Raw genomic sequence first — 25,298 nt, 5'->3', positions numbered from 1 at the left:
GCGGGTTTTGTGTCGTTTCGGAAGTTAAAGAGATGATAATCATGTTCTGTGTGTGTGTGTGTGTGTGTGTGTGTGTGTGTGTGTGTGTGTGTCCGTGTGTGTGTGTGTGTGTGTGTGTGCGTGTAGGAACCAGATCTGTGACGTAACTAACGGTCAGAGCAGATCTACAAATATGTAGACAACGAGAGCTTGTGCTTGTGTACATACTGCAAAAGGTCAGAGTTGGTTTCATTACTCATGCATGAAGTTTTCAAGCACAGAAACACAAACAGTGAGTGTGAAACTAAATAGTGAAATGAATGCTGAGCAAAGCGGGGAAATGAAGTGATGTTGGCTGCTGACGAGAGGCTCTCTCATAAGGACTGCAGTTGGATCTGGAGCAGCTGTACTCAATCAGTCTGCACTAGTTCACCTCGTAATACAGAAAGGGAAAGCATTTCTCACTCATTTTTCCAACCTATAATTTCCAAGCATGCAGCAGGACTCGAGCCACAATGCAGACTCTCTGAATGGTTGTGTTTGCTGACCAAAATCTGTTTTGGTAGAGTTTGTTTTTGACTTAAAAAAGGGCCCCTTTTTGGTGTTTTCCCTTTCCTGTAGTGCGTCATATAGGTTTTGGTGCATTTAAAAAAAGGTCAAAGTCACTATACCCAAGAAGTAAACAACGGAAAAAGAGAAATCCCCAACGAGGCGTTCTGGGGCAGCATAGACAGGTCTTCTCTGTGTTAGAGTTTTACTCACTACAGGGTGTACTTTGAGGGTTTGCAGACCGTTTACATGCAGAAAAACCTACATAACACACAAGGGGACGAGTGATAACCGGAAAAGCATGACATGGGACCTTTTAATGTTGTGCAAAGCCGACAATCCCAAAGTTCTCTCCAGTATCAGGACTAAAACCACCAGACTCAGGGACAGGTTCATCCCACAGGCCATAAGACTGTTAAACACGTGAACTTAACGTACATCAAATTCATCTGGTTGCAACTTACGAATTATTGATCTAATATATCATATTCCAATTACTTGTATATAGACTCTCCTTGCACTATTTCTATTATATTTACTTGCACTATTTTAACAATTGTATCTGTTGTATTGTGTTGCACTGTTGGAAGAGCCTGTGCCCTGAGACTTTCATTGATAGATCTACACTGTAGCTAATGTACAAATGACAATAAAGCATTGAATCTTGAAAAAAAAGAATGTCACAGTAGAGACACTAAGTACAAATATGAACCGGAAAATGAGCACATATGGCGCCTTTTGACTGTAAATTCTAAGCTATGATACTAACTAGGGCTGCTCGATTATGGCAAAAATCATAATCTCGATTATTTGGGTCAATAATTGATATCACGATTATTAAAAACGATTATCCATTTACTTTGAAAACATCAATTTATTGGAGAAAAAAAATGTTAACAGTATGTTTTTAACAGTTGAGTACCCTGAACTTTAAGTATAATTCAACTGAAAACCAAAAAAAAAAAAAAAAAAAAAAAAAAGTAATCATAAAAACATTATCGTTTTATTTTGATTACGTTGTTTTCGCAATCGTTGCAAGCCATAATCGTAATTGCGATTAAAATACAATTAATTGAGCAGCTCCTACTAACACAAATGGAAGGGTGTGGCTGTGTGTGAAAACCGGCTTTTAAGTGTTATTGCAGTCAACAGCTTGTGAAGTCGTTAGGGTTAATAACTTTTTTAAACGTAAGCAGTAGAACACTGCTGCAGGGTTGCCAAGTGGTTTCTGCCCAAACACATGAAACCTGTTATCGTTTCCTTTATTTGACATTTTTCTTGTTAACAAACCACCAGGCTAAAACATAACATGGCAATGACGAAAGAAAAAAGCAAGAATGCAATTTCCTCTGCGTCTGCCAAGTCAAATGCAAACTAAGTGCGAGGCTTATTTCTGCAGCGGGAGTTGTGTGTGTTTCTCCAGCCAACAGCCACACGCTGCCAAATGACTGACAGGCCTGAAAATGAAGTCCAGAAACATCCGTCACTGGTGAATACACATGTTTAGAGCTACTGAGACAATCAATCATTGGACACTGAGTACACTGAGAGTAAGTAAATCAGCTTCCCGTTGAGGAGAAGCAGTCTAGACACTTACAGGTAAAGAAAAAGGGGTTTGAAATGGAGAAAGAAAACATGGAGGTTATCTGCTGAAACTGAAACTGAAGAAAGAACACAGTAACATGTTCTGATGAAATGACCTATTAACCGTTATGATATATCACCGTTTCAACAGATCCAGAGGAGGGCTCCAGCTTCAGTAGATTTTCTAACAGGCACACCAGATAATTTTGGGATCTGCACCAAAATGTCCTGCAGAGTAAACAAGCTTATTAGCAGCTGGCGGTAGACCTACAAACGGTTCGGCTGTGGCTGAGGAGGTAGAGCGGTCATCCACCAATCAGAAAGTTTCTTATCCATCTTGTCTTGATAAGAGTTTAGCCGCAGTAGTTATAAGGCATGTCCGTCACAAGGAGAAGCTGAACCAATGTGCTGGGTAACGATCAAGAAATCGTCGTTTAAGAAGTCAGAACCTCCCGTTTATTCTCAAGGTCGGAATGATTATGAAGTATAAAAGCCAGGATAAAAAATGAAATCCATGCCAGGGAATGGTTTTACTGATATGAATTTCAAAATGTTAAACTAGACTTGTAGACGGACTAAATCAACTTCAAGGACGAGCTAATTCCAAACGTATATCTATCTAAAAAGGGTTTGGATTCATTCACACATTATTATTATTAACACTTTCAGTTTTTAGGGCTAAATCTTACATTTATGTTCACTATCTACAATCTTGAGCCATGGTTTGATTATCGATTAATTGTTTTGGCAATTAAATGTTGGAAAAATATCATTCTTACATTAAAAAAAGTGGTATTCAGTCCACTTTCACATAACATGAAGAAAAACAACTTGTATACATACAACTACTCAAAAGTTACCGATGTATTTTTGGACTGTTTTAGTTTTCTAATGGAAACTTTACACTGTGTTGCTGTTATCCAGATCTAGGCGACATAGATCTTGACACCTCCTTGCTCAGTGGCATTTGTAAGAAGTACAAACCATTTTGTTTTCTGACTGAGTTCAAGCGTCGACACGGTAATTTGAGCTGGAATCATTTTAAAGCAGACACCATATTATTAAATGAGTCATCTTTAAATCGTCTGCCAGGTAGCAGTGACGCTAATATTCTGTGGAAAGGTTTCCAACACCAGAGGAAACAAACACGTATTATAAGGGCTAGTATTGTGCCATACCTCAACAAGTGGTACATTCCCTTCTGTTTGATGCATACTGCAGTTAATAATTAAATAAATTAATATATATATTTTCTTATTAGTATTTCTGTTATATTATAGGTAGATTTTTGGTATATCTTTATTTTGTGTTTATATTTCAACTTTTTAAAGCGTCTTTTATAATTGTTTGTTCCGTAGTTTCTCTTCTTTTAACTGTGTTATGTATGCACCACATTGCATTACATTGCATTTAGCTGAGGCTTTTATCCAAAGCAACTGACGGCCCGTCCACACTACAGCTTCAAAAAAAAGCTTGCCGGCGGGCGTGTCTGAAGCTCGACCAACAACCAATCACATGAATCTCCCGCCCCTGACACACAAGCAGCGGTTTGATTGGCTAGAGCTTGTACAGGCATATGATTTGATTGGCTGACGCTTCCACCGAAAGCTTCAGAAGCTTCAAAAGTTGAACATTGCTCAACTTTTGCAGCCTGAAACGCCAGGAAAGCTACGCTCTGCTACCCACAATTCAGTTCGGCGAAAAGCGAGGCAACGTGACGTCACCCCATTCAAAGTGAATGGGGTGACGCGTTGGAAACCGTTTTTTGAAGCTGTCGAAGCTGTAGTGTGGACGGGCCGTTACAATAACATTTGTTAGTAATTCTATCGCTCGAAGTGGAGTCGAAAGAGTTGAGTTTTTAGTCTGCGCCGGAAGATGTGTAAGCTTTCTGCTGTCCTGATTTCAATGGGGAGCTCATTCCACCATTTTGGAGCCAGGATACCAAATCCACGTGTTTTTGATGATGGGAACTTGGGTCCCCCTCGCAGTGCGGGTGCAGCGAGCTGTTTGGCCGATGCAGAGCGGAGTGTACGTGCTGGGGTGTACGGTTTAACCATGTCCTGGATGTAGGAAGGGCCAGATCCATTCACAGCATGGTACGCAAGTACCAGTGTCTTGAAGTGGATTCTAGCAGTTACTGGAAGCCAGTGAAGGGAGCGGAGGAGCGGCGTGGTGTGGGAACATTTAGGAAGGTTGAAGACCAGACGAGCCGCTGCATTCTGGATGAGCATACATACATTAAGGCAAATTCCTCATATGTGTAAACCTGCAATGAATCAGTTTCAGATTTTGAAATGAAAAACTCTACACATCTTTATCATACTAGTGAGACATACAGCACCTCAGCTGCTTTCCATAGTGTTGATACACTCAATGAAGGTGGATATATATTTAATCATCAGCTGAAGCATGGCTGAGATAGCATCGTGCTCCTGACGGTTTCCATCGCTATAATAAAGACAGTGATTATCATATAAATAGCAGCATGACAGCCTATTTGTAGTGAGATGATGACAGGTGCTGTCAGTCCAGCCCGACAGAGTTGCTGTTGGGTTGTCATCGTCTCCTCTGTGTGAACGTGTACGAGTGAGAAAAAGAAATGGATACTAATCATGTCATGCACTACACACACACACTCACCGAGTACAAATATGTGTACACCGAAGTGTCAAATGTTTTATTTTAATCTACGATGAATCACTTTCTGCTGGATACAAGTGTAAAAAAATGCTGACGTAATTCCCTGTTTGTGAGGCTATAGAGTGTGTGTGTGTGTGTGTGTGTGTGTGTGTGTGTGTGTGTGTGTGTGTGTGTGTGTGTGTGTCAGCAGGCCGTAGTTTTAGGTTGCCAACAGAGCAGCAAATCTTGAAACACCTCTCCGGTTTGGCTCTGAGACAAATGATGAGGCATGTGTGTGTGGGAGGGGGGGGGGGGGTGGTATTTGACCAGTGAGAGCGAAAAGAGTTTCCCCCGCTGTGTGTGTGTGTGTGTGTGTGTGTGTGTGTGTGTGTGTGTGTGTGTGTGTGTGTGTGTGTGTGTGTGTGTGTGTGTGTGTGTGTGTGTGTGTGTGTTCTCAACATCTCAGGGATGACTCAAGTGTGCGCCGCGTGATCCTGTAGGTATTTATACACGGTGAGATGTGGAGGAATTCCTCTGGCTCCGTCACTAAGGGTGGAGGTGCCCCACAGCCCCCTCCTCGTGTACATGATATACAGGCTATAATATGTTCTCACTCAAAAGCAAAACAGTAAATTCAATAAGACAGACTGGCACGAGCTTTATCCACTGAGGGTGAGTCCCACAAGTCTAACACACACTACATAAACCATACATACGACGATCACTAAAAGCACTGCTAGTTGACGTATCTATAGAATAATGTAAGATATCCAAAGACTATGGATCAGTTAATTATACTATTAATGCCACTACTCAGATTTACTCCATGTTTTATTTGTTTTTACTTTCTTTTTTCGATTTGTATTAGTGTTGAATTTATTGAAATGTTGTATATTTTACAGGGGGGGGGATTGTCTACCTCATGTGCTGTTACGGCCTGAACAGCTCGTCATGAATCCATGAAAAGCACTTTGTAACTTTGTTTTGAAAAGTGCTTAATGGATTAAATTATTATTGCTAGTATGCAGTCAAACAAGTATTCAACATAACACCTTCACCATGCCCGACACAAAACATCTAGTGATCTCAGGTTACTGTACATCTTCGATGATGATTCGAAAATACTCATTAATATGCTTTTCTAATGAAACTCAGTTGAGCCGAAACAATTAGCAAGTTAATTGATTTGTAAATCGAGAAACAACATTTGCAACAATCTTTGGTTTTCAGCTTCCTAAAGGGGGGGGGGGGGGGGTCTGATGCTTTTCCTCTGACTCTTTTACAATAAAACTGAACAAGCAATCTGAATGCATCACCTTAGGCTATGGAAAATGATGATGCTGAATTTTAATGGGCAAAATGTAGATTCATGTAGAAATTAATAATTAGACACACGGTGATCAGTGTAATACCGTTTTCTAATTCAAACACACTCCCAGACAGTAATGCGTTTCCCAATTAGACACATGCATTTAAAAGTATGGATGAGGCGCAGTCATTATGTTTTTGTGAGAGGAGGTTAAACAGAATTTAGTTTGAGGTTAGAATGGATCATTTCCAAGATTGGGAAAAAACAAGAATCTATGTCAAGATGTTTTTGAAGTTAGTGCATGCATGTTATTTCATCATTTAGTAATAAGTAAGCAAGGGGCTTGTTTGTTTTTAGCTAATGACAATGCCCATTTAATTATTCTATACTTAGCTAGCATTAAATATTTTTTATTTCTCGGTTTATTTCTTGGTGCAAGCTACTTTTCAGAGCATTTCTTTACAGAGTATGCTTTGAAATAGTTATTTGAACGATATCAGCCATGTCAGGAAGTGTTGTCCCTGTGTCCCCAGAGAAAATGACACCTCTGGCTGCAGAGAACAAAACAATAACAGAGCATCATGGTGTTGACAGTGACAGCATTAGGGTGTTTTCTCACTTCCTTACCTTCTTTGCTGAGCCTCACGGCTTTACCCTGGCAGTAAATCTGTTTGTCATCCGAGTACGAGTCTGCGTCAGAAGGAAACACAAAAGACACTTTACAAACCAGCAGGTGAGCATTGACAACAGAGGTGGAAGAAGTACTCCGATCTGGAAGTACAATGGTGTAGGACAAGTGAAAGTCCAAAAGTATTAGCATTAAAATAACTAAAAGTACTCTTGTGCAGATTGGTCCATCTCAGAATAATATATATGATATCGTTGTCATATTGCAGTATACTAATTTATATAAATAGTTATCACCGGAATAAACCGTTTTGAATCTAGTCTTAATTTACATTATTTCATTTCATATTCTATTGACATGTATATAGACTTTTTGCACTACTTTTTATTTTATTATATATGTTGCATTGTTGGAGGAGCTCAGGTCAGAAGAATTTCATTGCCATTTCTACACTGTAACTTTGTGCATATGAGAATAAAACCTTTGAATATGTTTTATAATTATTGATCATTAAAGTGTTATCAAAGCTGGTAAAGGTGCAGCTCGTTTGAATGACTTTGTACTGCAGGGTAGCTTGTGAATTTACTCCAGGTGGAACTAAAGTCTGATTTAACACTTGATTATATTTCACATTATTAATCCAAATCTGCAAAGTAACTAAAAGGTATTAATAATTTACCTCGGAATTGTAGGACAAAGTAGCATAACATGGAAGTACTCAAGTAAATTAAAAGTACCTCAAAATTGTACTTAAGTACATGTACTTAGTTACTTCCCACCTTTGACAACAAACTTTTGGGCCATGCGTAGTGGAGCCATGCTGGTCCGAGCCTGACTACCAGTTAGCATTATTAGCTAGCTAGCACTGGAGCTGGCTTCCTATTGAAAGTGAAGCCAAATGAGTGAAGCTGTCAAAGCTAACAAACTTACATCCTGCACAGTTGAGAAATGTCATTACTGCACACACCAGTGCTACGAACTATGCATCGTAAGGCTTATCTCTCGACTGTTCAAGCGACATATTAATATGGTATTTCATAATAGTATTTTTTGACAGTTACTTTGCAGACTCTACTCAATCACAGACAGTTGTTGGACCACGCACTTCACCACAGTTTGTCCGCAAAAACAACAAGGGCTGCCGACGTGCAAACTTACTGTCAACAAAACGTAATTTAGCCGCGGTGACGAAGGAAGACCAAGGCTCGCACAGGAAGCTATCCGGACTTGGTATTTGGCGATCCAGTGTCGCCATTTCTCTTCCTTCTTGTTGCTTTGCTGAGAGCCGTTTTTTCTCGCTCTCTCGCTTTCTCTCTCTCTCTCTCTCTCTCTCTCTCTCTCTCTCCTTCGCACGCAGCAGGCTAGAAACGAAAGAACCAGATATAGTGACGTCATGCTCGGTGTACGTCGTGCTTATTCGGCAAAATCCGGAGGATTGAAAGGTTGAGGACAGGCAGGGAGCTATAGGGGTTCAAAAGTTCAGACTGTGGGCACATTACAGATTTCCCTCTGTTGGACAGTTACAAGGTGACATTATGTTGAGTTGAGAAAACATTATCTTTTTTATTGGAACATCATTGGTAAAGGACAAAAACTACCAGAATTCCTTTATTCGTCCCACATAGGGCATACATACATTGTTACAGCTAAGTGAAGATAGAGACACAAAATAAAACACTATTAGCCTAAGGGCAGTGGTGTAGTGGGCGTTGGAAGCGGGGGTACGCCACGCCGAACCCCCACTTATTTGAAGCATGATTTTTTTTTTTTTTAAAGTCTAATAAATATAAAATCATTGCCAGTGTTATCCGTTGCAAGTGTGTATTTGTTGTAATAATGACGAAAACATAATAGGCAGATTTCACAGTAATTATAATGAAAAGCTCAAGCATTTATGCAACTGGATTTGAAGAGTGTGTGTGTGTGCGTGTGCGTGTGCGTGTGTGTGTGTGTGTGTGTGTGTGTGTGTGTGTGTGTGTGTGTGTGTGTGTGTGTGTGTGTGTGTGTGTGTGTGTGTGTGTGTGTGTGTGTGTGTGTGTGTGTGTGTGTATTTTTATTATGTGTCCCGCGTTCCACAAATTGAGACCATGTCCCGCATTTGAGTGACAGTCGCGCAGAAACGCCGGATCGGTTCGCTGACGGTTGGCACCGCCTTTATTATTATATTGTCTAAACGGCATCATGTAAGTTGCGCTGACAGGCGACACAGAAGTCCACACACAGTGTACCCCCCCGTTGACAGTTCACGAGCGCGTCCATAGTGTCTCCCGCCCCCGTCCACCCAGTAAAAAAATCCCCATTACACCACTGCCTAAGGGCATGCACATAATATTTGAAAAATAGAAAAGTTATTCCAATTTACAATTAACATTCGTAATATTTTGTTGTCTAATTTACATTATTGCAAACAAGTGTTATTAAACAACAGTGGTTTCTTAGTCTGTGTTGTTGTGTGAGTGTGTAAGTAATTCGATAGGGATAGGTGGACCTGTCAATCACAAGGACAAGGAATAAAGCATAAAATAGGGCTAAACATGTCCATCTGGCTTTTTCTGGATAATAACAACATGTTTACGTCAATCAATCCAATCATTCAATTCATTGTATGTGTCACATTTAATCATGTAAGACCTAATTATATTGAAATGTTATTCCATCAGTTATTCCAATGCATTAACACAATTTGAAGTAGAATACCAAAGAGAATGAACTTGCATATGCAGTATTTAGTGGACCAATTATGGGACTTTACGATAAAAATAGGGTCATTTAACATTGTATAGCCCAAAAAGTGTATTTTATTTTATTAGACCAAAGAAGTATGAATATTGGGCCCTGCTTTGAGTCTAAACAGTACAGTACTATTAGTGATTGCCAGGGAGTTGCAAAGGAGACAACACATCACATTTTGCATTTATATGTGAATTTAAAACAGGCCTTAATCCGAGGTCACTGAAACAAACTGTCCCAGGATGCTTAGCTTCTCAAAGTGGCTCAGTAGGTCAAGCTAACAGCGCTACGTGGACCTCTTGTGGCTGAAAACAGAATCTGCGTTTAAAGTGCAAAGTCAGAAGAGGAAGTGCATGGTTTCGTTTTTATTTACAGGAAACATGATGTCAATAGATCATAATATTTCTGCTATTAAGATTATATATATGACTTTTGTTCAACAGATAAACACATCTTTAGGTCTGTTGCACAATGCTTACATCCCATGATATTAGACCAGAGCAGGGTGGAGATAAAGAGGAAATGACAGTGTTAAACCAGAGCACGGAAATTACTTTGATTATACTGTCGTTTCAAATCATGTCAAATCAACACACACACAGTCCACACACACTTTATATGTTAATCTGTGGTTAAACCCTTCCTGTCTTTTCCTCTGTCACACCCACACACAACTTCCCTTTTCTCTCTTCTTTCTCTTTCTCTCACACACACAAACAATGACTCTGACTCAGAGTTGTGTTTGTTTCCCGCACAGTGATCATGAGGTCACATGACACAACAGGAAGCATATATTTTCTATCTCTTTAAGAGTCAAAAGAATGGATGTTTGTCAAAAAGATGTCCTCAAATGCTCTCACTTTTATTATTCAACCTTCTAAATAGTTCTTATTTTTAAAGATATCACTTTATATTTACATTGTATCTTATATGAGCAGTTGAATCTGGACAAAATTATATATTTGGCACCATAAAATCATATATTTCACACTCGGCTAGAGGCAAATGTGAATGAATGATTAAGCTAAATTATTTTTAAATTAACTGGCTTCCATGACAGGAAAAGGATAGACAAACACACGCACTGTAGTGTAAAGTGTCTACATTCAAACACACACATTTTAGATGGACAGGACGTTCACTTTAGAGACTTATGAAAACAAATCATTCATTTTTATTAATAAAAAACAAAGGTACATAGAAATTGTGCATGTCACAGCGTGTCTCAGTTTGGCAGGTTGAATGCACAGGAATCATTGACGAAGCTATAGCTAGTTGGAGGATGATTATAAGAATGCAGAGGCATAACCAGTACACCACACACAGAGTTAAATGAATACACATCATCACATTTACATTATGTATCACCATATCAAAAGATAAAACATCATAAAAAGAAAATCAGAACTTCATATTCCTTCAAATAATCATCTAAATATGCTAAAAATAAGACGAAAAAAAGTGACATTTTATAAAACACCCTAAACTTAAACAGGAGGAAACATGTTGCTTTGACCGAGCTATTGATGAAAAAAGTGATGAAAAATAATTAAAAAAGGACATTAAAAACAACAATCAAGAAAGTGTTTAACCTTCATCTGTTACCTTAGTTTAGTCTTAATAAATCAAGATCGTCAAAATCTCAATCAAGTATTCTCTACGGATTTAAACTCTCGCATATTAAGTACCATGAGAATGCAAGTTTTCCTGCTATTGTGGACATGTCTTGTACGTTACTGAGGAAAATCGGTGACACTTTCATATGGATTCACCTCATCAGTGTAATTCATAACAAGCCAATATAGTTAGCAAATTAATAATCCTAGTTATGTTTGTCCAGACATTTCAATGACCAGTATCCCACCACTAGAGGGCGCCTGACCCAACAGTGAGAGAGCCTATGAATGAATGAATGAATGAATACTTGAGAGCCATTTTCCATTTACTGTACACAAATTGCTTTCAATCTCAAAAAAGATTTAAATGTTATCTAATGTAACCTAATCAATCAAATCTATAAAAATACTAAATACTAAAACGTCACAATTCACACTGATGCAAATGCATGGCTCAATATAAAAGCCAATATGGACATGTATTACCATTAGGGTACATTTCTGATAAGGTAATATATGGAGTAATGCTTCTTAGTGCTCCACAGACAACCTTTCTTTTACCCTGAAAACCTGCATCACATTATCATTATTGTAGAAGATGTTAAACAATAAATTATTGTAAATTATAAATACAATGTTTTGCATTGCCAATTGTGTTTGTTGACGTGTGAAGCCCTCTGAGACAAATAGGATTTGTGATTTTGGGCTATATAAATAAACTTGAATTGAATTAATTGTAGTTGGATTTGTATCATAGACAAACAGTTCAAAGTACCTGTACCAGTATTTAATAAAGCCATGTCAGCCATTGTCCTAAAATGGGACCTGAGATGTGAGGAAACCTCTCTAACAAGTCATAATGCTGCTCTAACATTTCAAATATCAACATTTTTGGTCATTGTCTGTGCATGTATCTGCTTACTAAAGCATAAGAAAAGGAGTAATTGTAATAAGGCACATTTAAAAGGACTGGACGTACTTATTGCATTGTTTTTGCTATAGTTTATGAAACAGGTAATGTAAGAAATAGAAGGAAAAAAGTCTAATCTACACACTTTTCCTCCCAGAGCCTCCTTTCTCCTATCTTTGTAGGAAATGTATACTTATTTTAGAACTGTTTTCAGTATGTTGTGAATGTGTGGGAGGAAAAGTACATGTTTGGAAACAAATCAATTAATTTTTCCTTCATTTTATTTCTCTTTCATCTTCATAGAGCATGTGGGCTTCTGTCTGCTGTGTGTGTGTGATTGAGTGTATATGTACTGTGTGTGTGTGTGTGTGTGTGTGTGTGTGTGTGTGTGTGTGTGTGTGTGTGTGTGTGTGTGTGTGTGTGTGTGTGTGTGTGTGTGTGTGTGTGTGTGTGTGTGTGTGTGTGTGTGTGTGTGTGTGTGTGTGTGTGTGTGTGTGTGTTGTATGTGTCATACTTGCCAACCCTCCCGATTTTCGCGGGAGACTCCCGATTTCACTGCCCTCTCCCGGTTTCCTCCCGGGGTCATATTTCTCCCGCATTTCTCCCGATTTCTGACAAAATCAGATTTACACACGACTGTTTCCACTCTGACTTTAATACAGCTACACCATTGTTTGGTTTCCATGGTAACACGTCTCTTTAGTTGCGCGCACAACTCAAAGTCTGAGAGGATGAGGCAGATATTCACAGAAAACAGAACAAGAATCGACAACTACTCTACTCTCTGCTCACTCCTTTCCTGTAAAATACAGGTCCAGCCCACACATATGCTCCATCAAGGACGGTGCTACAGGCCGCAAGGCAGTGCACTTACAACTACAATAAGCATGTTAATGTTAATCTAACAGCTCCGGCGATCCACTAGCACCCCCCCCCCCCCCCCAATTTTGCATTTGAAATGCTCCCGATTTCTGAGGTCTAAAGGTTGGCAAGTATGGTGTGTGTGTGTGTGTGTGTGTGTGTGTGTGTGTGTGTGTGTGTGTGTGTGTGTGTGTGTGTGTGTGTGTGTGTGTGTGTGTGTGTGTGTGTGTGTGTGGCTATATAGGTGCAGGGACCTGCTGTCTTCCAGGTCGGAGCTGAGTAGAGAATTTCTGAGAGTGCCAGCGGGTCTCCTTGTACACAAACCAGGCGTTCCCCGCCCACACGAGCATGTTGAGGTAGCCAAACACCTGGAGAAAAAAAAATAGCGATTTTATTATTATTATTATCAAATTCTAGGGGAAAACAAGACAGCATTTTTGGTATGCGATGGATTTTATATCAATCACAAACAGGAAAGTTTGAGGTCACGTGTGTGTTCATTTTTAACACATTTGTTTTGAACTTGTGACAAAATAAATACAGCAGCAGCGTCAGAGGAAAATCAAAGTGTTGTTGCTCCGTGTCTCATGACTGAGGGTCAGGCTGCTTCTGGTAAATTCTTAAAGACTAGTATTTTAGAAATTGTGGGGTGGACACAAATCCCTGCTAAATGATTTGGTATTTACTGTGGTGAATACAGCTGAAGTTAATACTACTTGATAGGGATGCTCGATTATGGCAAAAATCATAATCTCGATTATTTGGGTCAATAATTGATATCACGATTATTAAAAACGATTATCCATTTACTTTGAAAACATCAATTTATTGGAGAAATATTTTTTGAACAGTATGTTGAACAGTTGATTACCCTGAACTTTAAGTATAATTCAACTGTAAAACCAATTTGAAAAAAAAGTAATTTGAAAATAAAAGTAATAATAAAAAAACAATCGTTTTATTTCGATTACGTTGTTTTCGTAGTCGTTGCAAGCCATAATCGTAATTGCGATTAAAATATGATTAATTGAGCAGCCCTACTACTTAAGATCGGTGACAGAAAAGTCTAAATTATATACCTACATTATATATGTTTTTATAAATTTATATTCAAATAATAATTAAAAATGACATGATACTAAGAATAAATGCATAAAAAAAGAAAAAAAGGGGGGCAGGTAAATAAAATTAAAAAAAGGGGCCATAGCAGATTTTTTGTATTTAATATAAACTGGGACCTTAAAAAATGTGTATAACAATTCCTGGTGTTCTTTCTTGACCTCTTTTACGTTCTGTGTAGTTATGCTATGTATTTTGTAACATGCCATATGCTGACAATCGGATAATCAAGATATCTTTAATGGAAAATAAAAATCTATCCAGCATTACAAAAGGCATATTACATTACACACGTTATAACTGTGTGTAACAACCCTCACCTCTAATTTGAAATGTTTGAAATCCCTCCATCGAAGGTGGTAAATAAACACACTAATCCTTTAAGCTAATCCGTGATAACTCTCACCACAGAGATGTTGAGGGGCCGCATGCTGGCGAACTCTGTGACCTCACAGGTGACGTTGGCCCCACGGCAGACGGCCAGCGTGTTGCTGATGCCCTCAGTGTCCGTGGCATCCTTCACGTTCTGCAGACCCTTCGCCCAGGCCGAGGAACACACCAGCCACAGGAAGACCAGGATGGCTGTGAGCACGAAGTCCTGGAATTAGGAACAGACAGTCAGAAACTAAAGTATGAGATGGACCCTTATTGATCACCGTAGGGAAATTGAGGTGTTAACATGGTTCAGTGAGAACTACACCTGCACACACTAGTCTGTGTTGGATATAGCGTGTGTGTTACATGTTGGGATCAAGGATGTTGCCCCTTGTTTCTGTTGTGTGATTGTGATGTGCTGTATGTGACATGTATGTAGTAACGTGTTCTCTTTTCTCCTTTCGCCTGTATCTTTGTCTTTCATCCTTTTGTTTATAACTAATGCTGTTGATGTATTGTGATTTTAAAAAGGTGTCTATTAACATTTGGCCGGGGACAACAGCTGGAAAATAGCAATGTTAGCTAAAGCTGCCCCATTTACAGTTTTTTGTGACAGTAGATCAATGGGGACTGTCCCGGCGCAACGAGAAACATTGGGGTGTTATGTTCAAATGCCTAACCACTAGAGCAGTGCACCTTGATCTTCTCCCCGCTTTAGATTCGGATGCCTTCTTGCTTTCCCTCAGAAGATTCATTGCCTGTCGAAGCAAGCCAAAGGAAATTCTCTTAGATAGAGGTATCAACTTCCGTGGGGCTGCGAGGGAGCTACAAGACACGTTTGAAGCTCTAGAAACAGAGCTGCAAGAGAAACTCTGTCAATACCAACTCACCTTCAAATTCAACCCTCCTAATTCCCCCCCCCCCCCCTTTGGAGGTGTGTGGGAAAGGGTGATCAGATCAGTCAAGAATGCTCTTCGGGTTGTTGTTGGAAGCCAACCAGTGTCCGAAGAAGTCCTTGCCACTGTACTGGTTGAGGTTGAGGGTATGCTCAACTCAAAACCACTTGGTTACACTTCATCTGATGTAGCTAACCTAGACCCCATCACTCCGAACATGCTGCTGATGGGGTGGCGTGACGCTTCCCTGCCGCAAGTTGCTTACGCACCAATGGGGCGGCGTAGGTGGCGCCAGAGCCAAATAGTGGCTGATCAATTATGGACCCATTTTATCGAGGACTATCTGCTAACCTTGCAATCACGGCAGAAATGGGAAAAGCCATCGGATCACTTGTAACTGGATACGGCTGTTCTTATAATGGATCCACAACTGCCAAGGGCCCAATGGCCAGTAGGGAAGGTTACCAGGCTGCATTCGAGCCCTGACCAGTGTGTCAGGTCAGCTGGCATCCTAGTTCAAGACAGAACTTACACTCGGCCAGCGGCCCGCTTGATATCCCTACCTGAACGGTCTAAGTGAACATTTAATTCATATATTTCACAGCAGCTGAGCTACTGCGGGGGCAGCTGTTGTGAATTCCTTGTGCTGCCCAAACACAGCCCTCTAGAGGGCTAATGGACATTCACCTGCCTCTCACTAAATGCTCCTTATTGGCAAAGTGACAGCAGGTGTGATCCGGACACACTCAGGTGAACACTGATTACTGCTGCAACTTAAAGAGCAGACGGACTAGCAGGAAAGCCTCTCCAGTCCTGCTCTCTCATGCGTCCCTGAGATTTTTGCCAAACCATGAGTTGGGGAAAATAAATGGAACTGAACGGCACTTCCTGACCAGAACTCCTTTATTCAAGACTCTTACTGTAAGTGGTCAACATATTCAAGCCGGCAAAATAACAGTCAAATTAATTTTAACGACACTATAAACAAATAAACTAAACTAAACTCCTGGTATAAAGGACTGTCCGAGGTGCTTAGGTGTGCAAAGATAATAACAATAATAATAATAATACATGTGATTTATATAGCGCTTTTCCTGGTGCTCAAAGTGCTTTGCTACAAGTCTCTCTCACAGCTTGATCCATACTCACAAAGATGGGTCCAAAGTCAGAGTCCTTGTAGACGTGCATGTAGCCCAAATACACCAGCAGAGCCACCATGCTGTACAGGAAGCAGACGACGGCCACGCCCACAAAGAACTCCACGGAGGAGGCGGAGTCTCCCACCATGTGTGTGGTGGTGCCTGATTGGTTACAGAGAGTGGCGTTCCCCTCGATGAGCGGGACCGCGCTCAACCTGGGAACAATACAAGACTGAAGGTTCAAATCACATCCTACTGAATTTGTTAAAAAAAGTCCCCAAAAAGAGATGTGATTCTCACCTGAACGGGTAGTGAAAGTTGGCATCGAGCGTGTCGTTCCTGCCATCGCCGCAGAACAGAGACAAGATGTTCTTCCCTGAGAATCCACTACAGCTTCCAAAAGCAAATATGGCCGTGAGCTGTTTGTGGAGAGAAGAGAGAGAGGGACATTGGAGAGATGGTTAACACTTATGTGAGAAAATTATACACAAATCAAGAAACTCTGAGATCACTATTCCTGGCTTTTTGTGAATATTTCCAATCATTTGGGCTTTGTTAATGCACATAGCATACATTTAGGCAAGGATGAGTTTGTGTTTGACTTGTGGAAGGTCAACCTCTGCTCCTATGGTATAATCATTCTATAAAAAAGGACAACATGTTCCCATTGACACCACAATATTTCCCACAGTTTTTGCATGAAATTATGAATTCTTATCTCACAATTTCAGTCTAGAGCCCTGGCTTCAAAAGTGTAATGTGTACTTTATTCTAATGTATGCCCTATGGGGAAAATACATATTCATAATTGTCTTGGTTTTCACTTCGGTAATTTATCATAGAGCCTTGGACTGTTCGGTGCAATGCTTCCAAAATCAATGTTGTTGCTAATTATTGCCATGTCATAGACCGTGAAAGTATTCCCCAAGCATTTACTATTCAAAAAAGAATTTAAAAAAAGAATTGTGTGTTCCCATATCAAAACAACAGTGGCATTATGTAGACAGACATTAATGTTGATAATGAATGAATATCTGTTAGTGAAGATAAGAACTTGTTTTTTACAGACAATCAAAGGGACTTTTTAAAAAGGGTCAAATGTTAAAAATGTTTTAAATGGAGAGAATAATCAATACAACCCGAACAAATGAATGCAAAAACACTATCTACTATAAATGAAATGGTAAATGTACACCATAAAGATAAGAGATAAGATAAGAGAGATAAGATAAGACTTTATTTATCCCGGAGGAAATTGTTGTGCCAGAGTAACAAAATACAATAAACACAGCAGCAAAAAGAGCAATTAAACATCCACAGACAACATGAAACGTAGAAACATAGAAAGTCACACAATCAATGCAATTATTATTAGCAGTATTTAGTAGTTATAGTGCAAAAATTAAAACGTATTGGCAGTTACGTAATTGCACGTTATCATAGTATTATTAATAATACTAATAATAATAATATGATATAATATTGCACATAGTTATATATATATATATATATATCAGCGACTGTATTGCAGTGATGGAACTTACAGTATATTGCACATAGTGTTGGTGTGGGAGTTCTCAGTGCCCTTTACTTAGGGGTGAAGAGTTAAAGAGTTTGATTGCCACTGGGAGGAAAGACCTCCTGTGGCGCTGTGTGGTGGTTATGGGTGATCTCAGTCTGTGGCTGAAAGTGCTCCGGTAGGAAACCAGTGTGGCATGCAGGGGGTGAGACACGTTGTCCAGAATGCTGAGAAGTTTCCTCAGCATTCTCCCCTCCGACACCATTGCCAACGACTCCTGATCCACTCCCATAAACAACCATGATTGAATTGTTTTCCTTCCTACCGTACATACATGTATTTTTGCACAAAACCGTTTAAAAGTGCCGAAATATGTCACCAGAAGAACTTCCCACCAGAAGAAAGTTGGCAGACTGAATCCCAGCATCAGCAGAAAGAGCCAGAGGGACCAACAGATGGCCGGCATTTCACTCCACTAACAGCTGAAAATAAAACTCACTACTCAACCATTTTTACAAGATAAATCTGTTGCTCTTCTTATTTGTATTCTCTAACACACATGTGTCAAACCCAAGGCCCGGGGGCCAAATCTTGGTGGATTTAATTTCGGCCCGCAGGATAATTTCTAATTACCATTAGATCTGGCCTGCTGGTATATTTCCTCAGCTCAGAGCCTGAGCCCAAACATTGATGAACTTGTACCGGAGATGAGATGCCAAGTATGTGGCTTGAACTAGCATCACCTTCTGCACTTTCTTTCTTGAGACAACAGGGCTTGTTTGGATTTCTCTTTGAGGGGAAATTGTTTTTTTGAAGCTGTTGTTGGCTTGTGGAAAAATGTAATCCTAAGAAATGAGTCCGGAAAAGCTGCAGATAGAGCCATAAGAAATTAATGCAACTGATTATTTCATGTTAAATGTTTAATAGGCAATCATTTAAGCTTTTTTATTTCCAGGTTTAATATTGTATTATAAATGTAAGTAGGAATAACTTGCATAATGATTTAAAGGAAAATCATCGATCAAGTAAGGGGTGGGAAGTAATAAGCATTTGCTTCCTCCTGCTCCCTTTCGGACACATACTATGATTTATTATTAATATGAAGACTTTTTTTGTTGAATATATAAATATTATCATGAATGTGGATAAATACTATATTTTAACAATACGGTATTCTGTTTTTCTTTTAATCTGGTCGAAATAAAGATTGAAATGAAATGAAAAAAATATGTGCAATAAGTTCATTTCAATACGTTTTGCAATAAACATTGAACCAGTCCGGCCCTCGACTAGAACCGATTTGTTTTAATGTTGGCCCACTGTGTATTTGAGTTTGACACCCCTGCTCTAACACAACAACACAGTCTATAACACCCCTTGTTGTTAAATACCAGCTATGTGCAATATATATATATATGCTGTTGATAACTGTGCAATACATACCTGGCTGCTAAATCTTCAGAAATGTTACAGGATGTGTATTTTGTAAATTGTCCATTTATGCTTCTTAGTTAACATTAAGCTGTCTTTGGCTCTTTTCTGCTGTCACACATTTAAATGTCCCCTCTGTGGGTATTCTGATTCTGATTTTGATAATACAAATCTCAAAACAACATCTTTATTTTGCATCATTTTCTATTTGTTTCCCCTGTATTTTCCACATTTGATCATCTGGCATACTGTATGTATTATCAGTTAGAAAACAAATGATTGAGAACGTTCGGTAGATGGTTTCTCTAATAAATAACATCAAAAGTGTCTCTCATAGCTGAACCAATGCTGCCAATCAGCTGTTGAGTTATTTCCCTTAAAGCATCTGATTCAGCGTATAGGCCATGTGACACTAATACCTTCCTTAAAACCGACACATTATACATTCTTGTATGCTGCTAAGCTTAACCCTCAAACTGCAGCAGGCCGCTCATTTTATTCCAGAGTAATGAGCTCACAGACTCCCAGTGGTATCGCTTCGCTCACACTGCAGAGATCCGATCTGTTCTCCTTAAAATGTGTTGACAGTTTTCACACATCTTAGACATGCACAGCTTTAAGTCTCTGCCCGTCATCACACATCCTGGCCGAGCATCTAAGTACAACATACAGCTATTCATACACTGAAAAAAACGGAAACATTAAGTTGAATTAAATGTATTATGCCCACATATTTCTCATGACTGTATTATGTCAGTTGAAAGCAGTAGTTTTAGGGTAAGATTAAAGATCACATGCGAAATACTCACAGAACAGGCATTTTACGCCTTTTGTAATCACGTGTGCTAGGACAGGGGTTCCCAAACTTTGCCATGCCAAGGACCCTCATATAGCATTATCCTCTGGCGGGGACCCCCCTGTTGCAATTTTTTTTTTAAATGATGATTACATTATGATAGAAAATATGACAAATGAATCATACAGCTTAATACATTTTCTTAATATATATTTGTATTAATAATTAATAATCAGTTATTCTTCTAAAAAACGTTTGTATTTATCTTTTGTTTGTCATTCATTACATTGATTGTGTCTTCTGTTATAAACATTCTTAACACAATATTAAACAGTAATATCAACAGTAAACATATTTTTAAAGCATTTCAAAATTGATTTCTGTCTTTATAATATAATTTTGAACAGTAATATGAACAATTAACATATATTTTTAGCATTTTTGAAAGCTACTTAGGCCTTAATAATATTATATATATATTATTCAACAGTAATATTAACAATAAACATATTTATATTCATATATATAAACATCAATATTTGCTACATCCGTGCTCTCATCCAGCTGCAGAGCGAAATATTCACTAGCTCGCACTTGCTCCAAAAGCTGAGCAGATACTCAGTTTCACTCTCAGTAGCGGCAGCTCGATTCTGATTGGCTTGAAGGTCGGTCGTGAGATTTAAAAACAATAAAATATGAATAAATAAAAAATATTAAAAGATTGGCATCAAAGGAGGACATAGATTGATAGATATGCAGTTATTAATAACATCTAAAAAGTAAAAATAAATGTAACTTAAAAAAAAAAAAAAAGATTCCCCTTTCCCTCAAACTTTGCGACCCCCCTGGCACCCCCTGGCGGCCCCCCGGGGGGTCGGGGCCCCCACTTTGAAAAAGACTGTGCTAGGAAACTGGAGGCCGGTTTATATGTAAATCATACAGACAGATTTTTAAATCAACAACAAAAATCCTTTTTTTGGCCACCGGGGGGCAGCACAGTAAGCTTTGAACACATTACTGACCTAATAACGCCTACACAGTTAGATAAGGTGAACTTGCTAGCAAACAGTTGCCAATTTGCCCATCTAACACACACAGTGCAACATTAGCATTCATTTGGAGTGTGTTTCTGAGGTAAGTCTGCAGTAGAATGATATGTTTTGCTCAAGAATAATCAAATCGCTCCCAGAACACATCAAAAGTAGCCCCTTTCTCAGAAAAACCACCAACATGATGGCGAAATTAGGACAACTGAGATTTTGTTCATTAGCGCTTGAATCTGAAGCTTTTCTATAGACAGGAAGTTGATTACCTCGTGACAAATCACTACCTCCCGACATGAAAAGGTAATGTTTTTTGTTTCACGCCTCACATAACAAGGTGACAAAACACATGTAACCGACCACTTCAATTGTGTTGCATCAGCACAACTGTCTCACACATTCTCACTCTTAAAAAATGCTTACGACAGGCCACCCCAACTTTTAGCTTTGAACTTCACTCCGCAAAACCCACATGCACACACACACACTTACTGTACACACACACACACACACACACACACACACACACACACACACACACACACACACACACACACACACACACACACACACACACACACACACACACACACACACACACACACACACACACACACACACACACACACACACACACACACACACACACACACCTCGAGGCCTCTCTCCAGATGTTTCTCCAGATGTCATTGGCTGTCACTTCCTGTGTTTCTGGCTACAAACCCACCGTGAGCTACTTTTCACACACTCTTGTTCCCCTGGTTCTGTCACTAAGGTCATGGATCCTCAGTGTGATTAACTGTACCAGGATGGACCGAGCACACACACCTCGACATTTTTTAAGTCTCTGTTTATATTCTCATTTTAAACAGAGCATAAATCCTAACTGTCCTAATCCTAACCTCTAACAAACACTGTCGGGTATTTGTCAAGTTTCCAATATCACCGTGTAGTCCTAAAACAGGCGACAACTTCTCCATACATGGCGACTTTCAAAGACTGTGGGGCATGGTGATCACTGATTATAAGTCTTTATCTAAGGCGTCCGACACATCTGCAAAACACACAGCCCTAATTTATGGACATTCCAGAAACTAGCAAATAAGATCCTCGGAAGTCTTTACGCATAACTGAGCTGTGACAGCATTAGCAGGTTAGTGAACGTGAAGCAAACAATGAAAAGTACACTGTTTCCCTCTGAGGCCCAATGAAGCCGTTTCTCCCTGTTTTGGCAGAGAGGCCTGGCAATGAGAAATGCCTTGATCATCATTATTCAACATCCTAAGTGAATGGGGCAGTCTTGTCTTGTTTGTTACTTCGACCCAGCTTCCTGTTTACTAATGTGTGGAAGATAATATCGAGGGAGTGTAGAGGCTAAACCACTCTAGTGCCAAGTACACACGCCTCAGAGGTATGCAGGATAAATGGAGAACAAAATGTTGGATTTCAGTCAATACAACCCGCTGGAAAAACCCTCCAATATCATTGACATACTGCTTTTTGGGGGTTTTCCCTTTCCGTTGGTGTGTTATAGGTTTTAGTGCATGTAAATGGTCTGCAACGGCTAAAATCCCTCCAAAGGGATTATTGTAACATAGTGAGATCACTACGTAACACTCAGCTTCTATTGGCTAGCGCTCCAACATATTTTACTTGATAGGTCAAGGGGCGGGACATCTCTAAGTGGTTGACCAATCAGAGCAGACTCTGGTTTCAGACAGAGGGTGAAAAGAGGTGCTGCAGCACAGGCAGTATTTGAAGAATAAAGAGCTTTTTGAATATTAAAGTGTGTAAACATGTAGGGGAACTAAATACAAATATGTACCCTGAACATTTGAATAAAATACACTCTTTAATGTGTTTTAGTCATTGAGTGGGCTGTGTCGCCTGTATTACCACATACGTTCCCAGCATTAAAGCAGAAATGCGGACACACAGTTCATCATCCAGACCTCTGGGGATCACAGATGATGTGTACAGGGTTACCTAAGGCCAACAGAGTGGGACACACAGCTTTGTCCTGAGTCAGGTGACATGTGTGCTGCTCTTTAGCTCGCTATGTGTTTATACTCTGAGAAAACCGAACAGCAGAGAGAGACTGTCGCCCCGCACTGTTCCTCTGACCCAGCTCCCTAAGAGAACCGATTACCGGACTTTCCATTAGAAGCCGCAGCGTGTTTTCTCATTAACCACAAACTGTTTGCTCGAGTGCAGGAGCAGCCAACTGTGCACAGTTACTCAGAGGTAAATTATTGCTGAGGGATGCATTAATCTGTAACTGTGTTGTCTGAAGGGCAGGCCCACGCAGGCTCTAAGTGCACCGGACCTAACTGAGATATACTCACTTTAGCAAAGATTACTTTGTCATACAGTTCATCCACACCATCAATCCATACAATATAAGATGACCCTTTATTGATCCACTGGGGAGGAAATACAGTCGTTGCAGCAGCACAAAGATAACAATAAGATTAAAAGAGAAGTAAATACAAAAATCTATAACTGTATTTCACAAGAAAACGATTTATCTGAATCTATTCTATGAATATATTGAAGATCTGGATTTATTACAAGACAGACAAATAAAGTTAAGTTATACAGGCTATAGCCTATTAAAAAGTGTTAAATATTGTGATAAAGCATATCTAATGCATTGCATAATAAATTATGTTCATTCTTGTGGGAAAAAGTGTACATCTTAAGCTTTATTTATGTAATAAATCACATTAAAGCAGGCTTTTTATTCATTCAGTAAAGTGAATGAGAAAGGGGGAATGTATAAATATGTTTCCTTATTGCATTTTCTTAAAATAAATTCCCTCTCAAACTTCTTACTTTGGAGATGTTTTCCCATAAGTGAGAATCGCCGGGAAAAAGGGAAAATCCAAGGACCTAGAAAATGACTGGACCTCCCTGTCCTCTGGGTATGTCACACACACACACACACACACACTCAGTATATAACTTACCCACTCCACCAGTTTGACGAAGCCCAGCGGCTCCTTCAGCGGGGAAAGGTTTAGTCGAAATCCCGTCATCATGATTTTGCTTTTCGGATCCACAAACTCTTTATCCAGTTGTTCCTAAAGTGTGGATGTGGGTCCAGCAGGGAGGAAAAAGGGGAGTTGTCTGACAAAATGACGTGGTTTTACTGCCGACGCTGCAAGAAATGACCAACCAAACTTTCTTAAAGTAACTTGGGCTCTGAATCAAACTTTTTCCAGGAATACATGTTCTGAGAATACAGTTTTACTTGTCGCAGGAAGTTTTAAAGAACACATTTTAATTCAAAAATAATTAGTTAAGATGGATATTTTTTGCAGTGTAGCGTAAGTGTCTATCGGTCATCTTGGAGATGCGCAAATTACGCTGGCGATGTAGGGGATGAAGCGCGTAAAGTGTGCCAAATTGGGCTTGGCGTTAGAACAAATGTGTGTTAAGTTACAGGAAAGGCTGCATAATGAAAAAGCATGACACTATCTGGCATTTGTGTTCATGCACTAAGCTGAAAAACATGCCAAACTACAAAATGACCTCAGACAACTTTAAATACACGCAGCTACAATGAAATAGCATTCACACAGTAACACCAAAGTAACAACAAGGCACCAGAAGTGTCCTACTGAGTGTTCCTGTGATCCATCCGCCAGAACCCGCAGGCTGCCTCCTCCTTGCTGAGTGAGCAGTCACTGGGACCCGCCTCCTTGGTGCTGACTGGGTCATATGACACACCACCCATTCTCAAAAATGTTTCAACAAAGAAAAAGAAAAAACACAGAGAGCAGCTGAGCCAGACTGACCCAGTTATCATAAAAAAGTGTACTTTCAAAACACAAGGCTCCTTGATGAAGGTGCCATATGTTGATTTCTTGAAACTGCATTTTTTTTAAGGGTAATTATACCTTCAAAAAGGACCCTTTGTATATCAATAACTTACCAAGTTCTTAAAGAAAAGTAAGTGGGGGCAACACTATATATAAATAATAACAGAAAAACTATATTTCCTTTACAACATTTCAAAACAAAGGGGTTGAATATATTCTTACTAGGGATTTTAGCCTTTGCAGACCATTGACATGCACACAAACCTATATAGCACGCTACAGGAGAGGGAAACACACATCCAATTGAATATGGATTATTTAAGATAAATCTTCCAAGACCTGGATTGGATTGATTGAAAGTAAAAGTATAC

General features: G+C 39.5%; 1 protein-coding gene across 1 annotated transcript; it reads right to left on the bottom strand.

Moving 5' to 3' along the window:
• Positions 1-12,948: 12,948 nt before the first annotated feature.
• Positions 12,949-24,355, bottom strand: sypl1 (synaptophysin-like 1). Its single transcript, XM_079654174.1, has 5 exons — positions 24,073-24,355; positions 16,615-16,733; positions 16,325-16,529; positions 14,311-14,502; positions 12,949-13,153 (listed from the first exon to the last, which is right to left on the bottom strand). The coding sequence occupies exons 1-5, from the start codon at positions 24,142-24,144 to the stop codon at positions 13,022-13,024; spliced, it is 720 nt and encodes a 239-aa protein (XP_079510300.1). The 5' UTR covers positions 24,145-24,355; the 3' UTR covers positions 12,949-13,021.
• Positions 24,356-25,298: the final 943 nt, after the last annotated feature.

This window comes from Notothenia rossii (assembly GCF_949606895.1).
Source record: "Notothenia rossii genome assembly, chromosome: 10".
Taxonomy (NCBI): Eukaryota; Metazoa; Chordata; class Actinopteri; order Perciformes; family Nototheniidae; genus Notothenia; species Notothenia rossii.
This window is presented reverse-complemented; position numbering and strand designations above follow the sequence as displayed.

Bases quoted from the DNA above. Each gene is read 5' to 3' on its own strand.
- sypl1 (XM_079654174.1), bottom strand. From the start codon at position 24,144: ATGATGACGGGATTTCGACTAAACCTTTCCCCGCTGAAGGAGCCGCTG. The intron at 16,734-24,072 runs GTAAGTTATATA...CTCCACAAACAG, and splicing joins TCGTCAAACTGGTGGAGTGG to CTCACGGCCATATTTGCTTT. The intron at 16,530-16,614 runs GTGAGAATCACA...TATTGTTCCCAG, and splicing joins AACTTTCACTACCCGTTCAG to GTTGAGCGCGGTCCCGCTCA.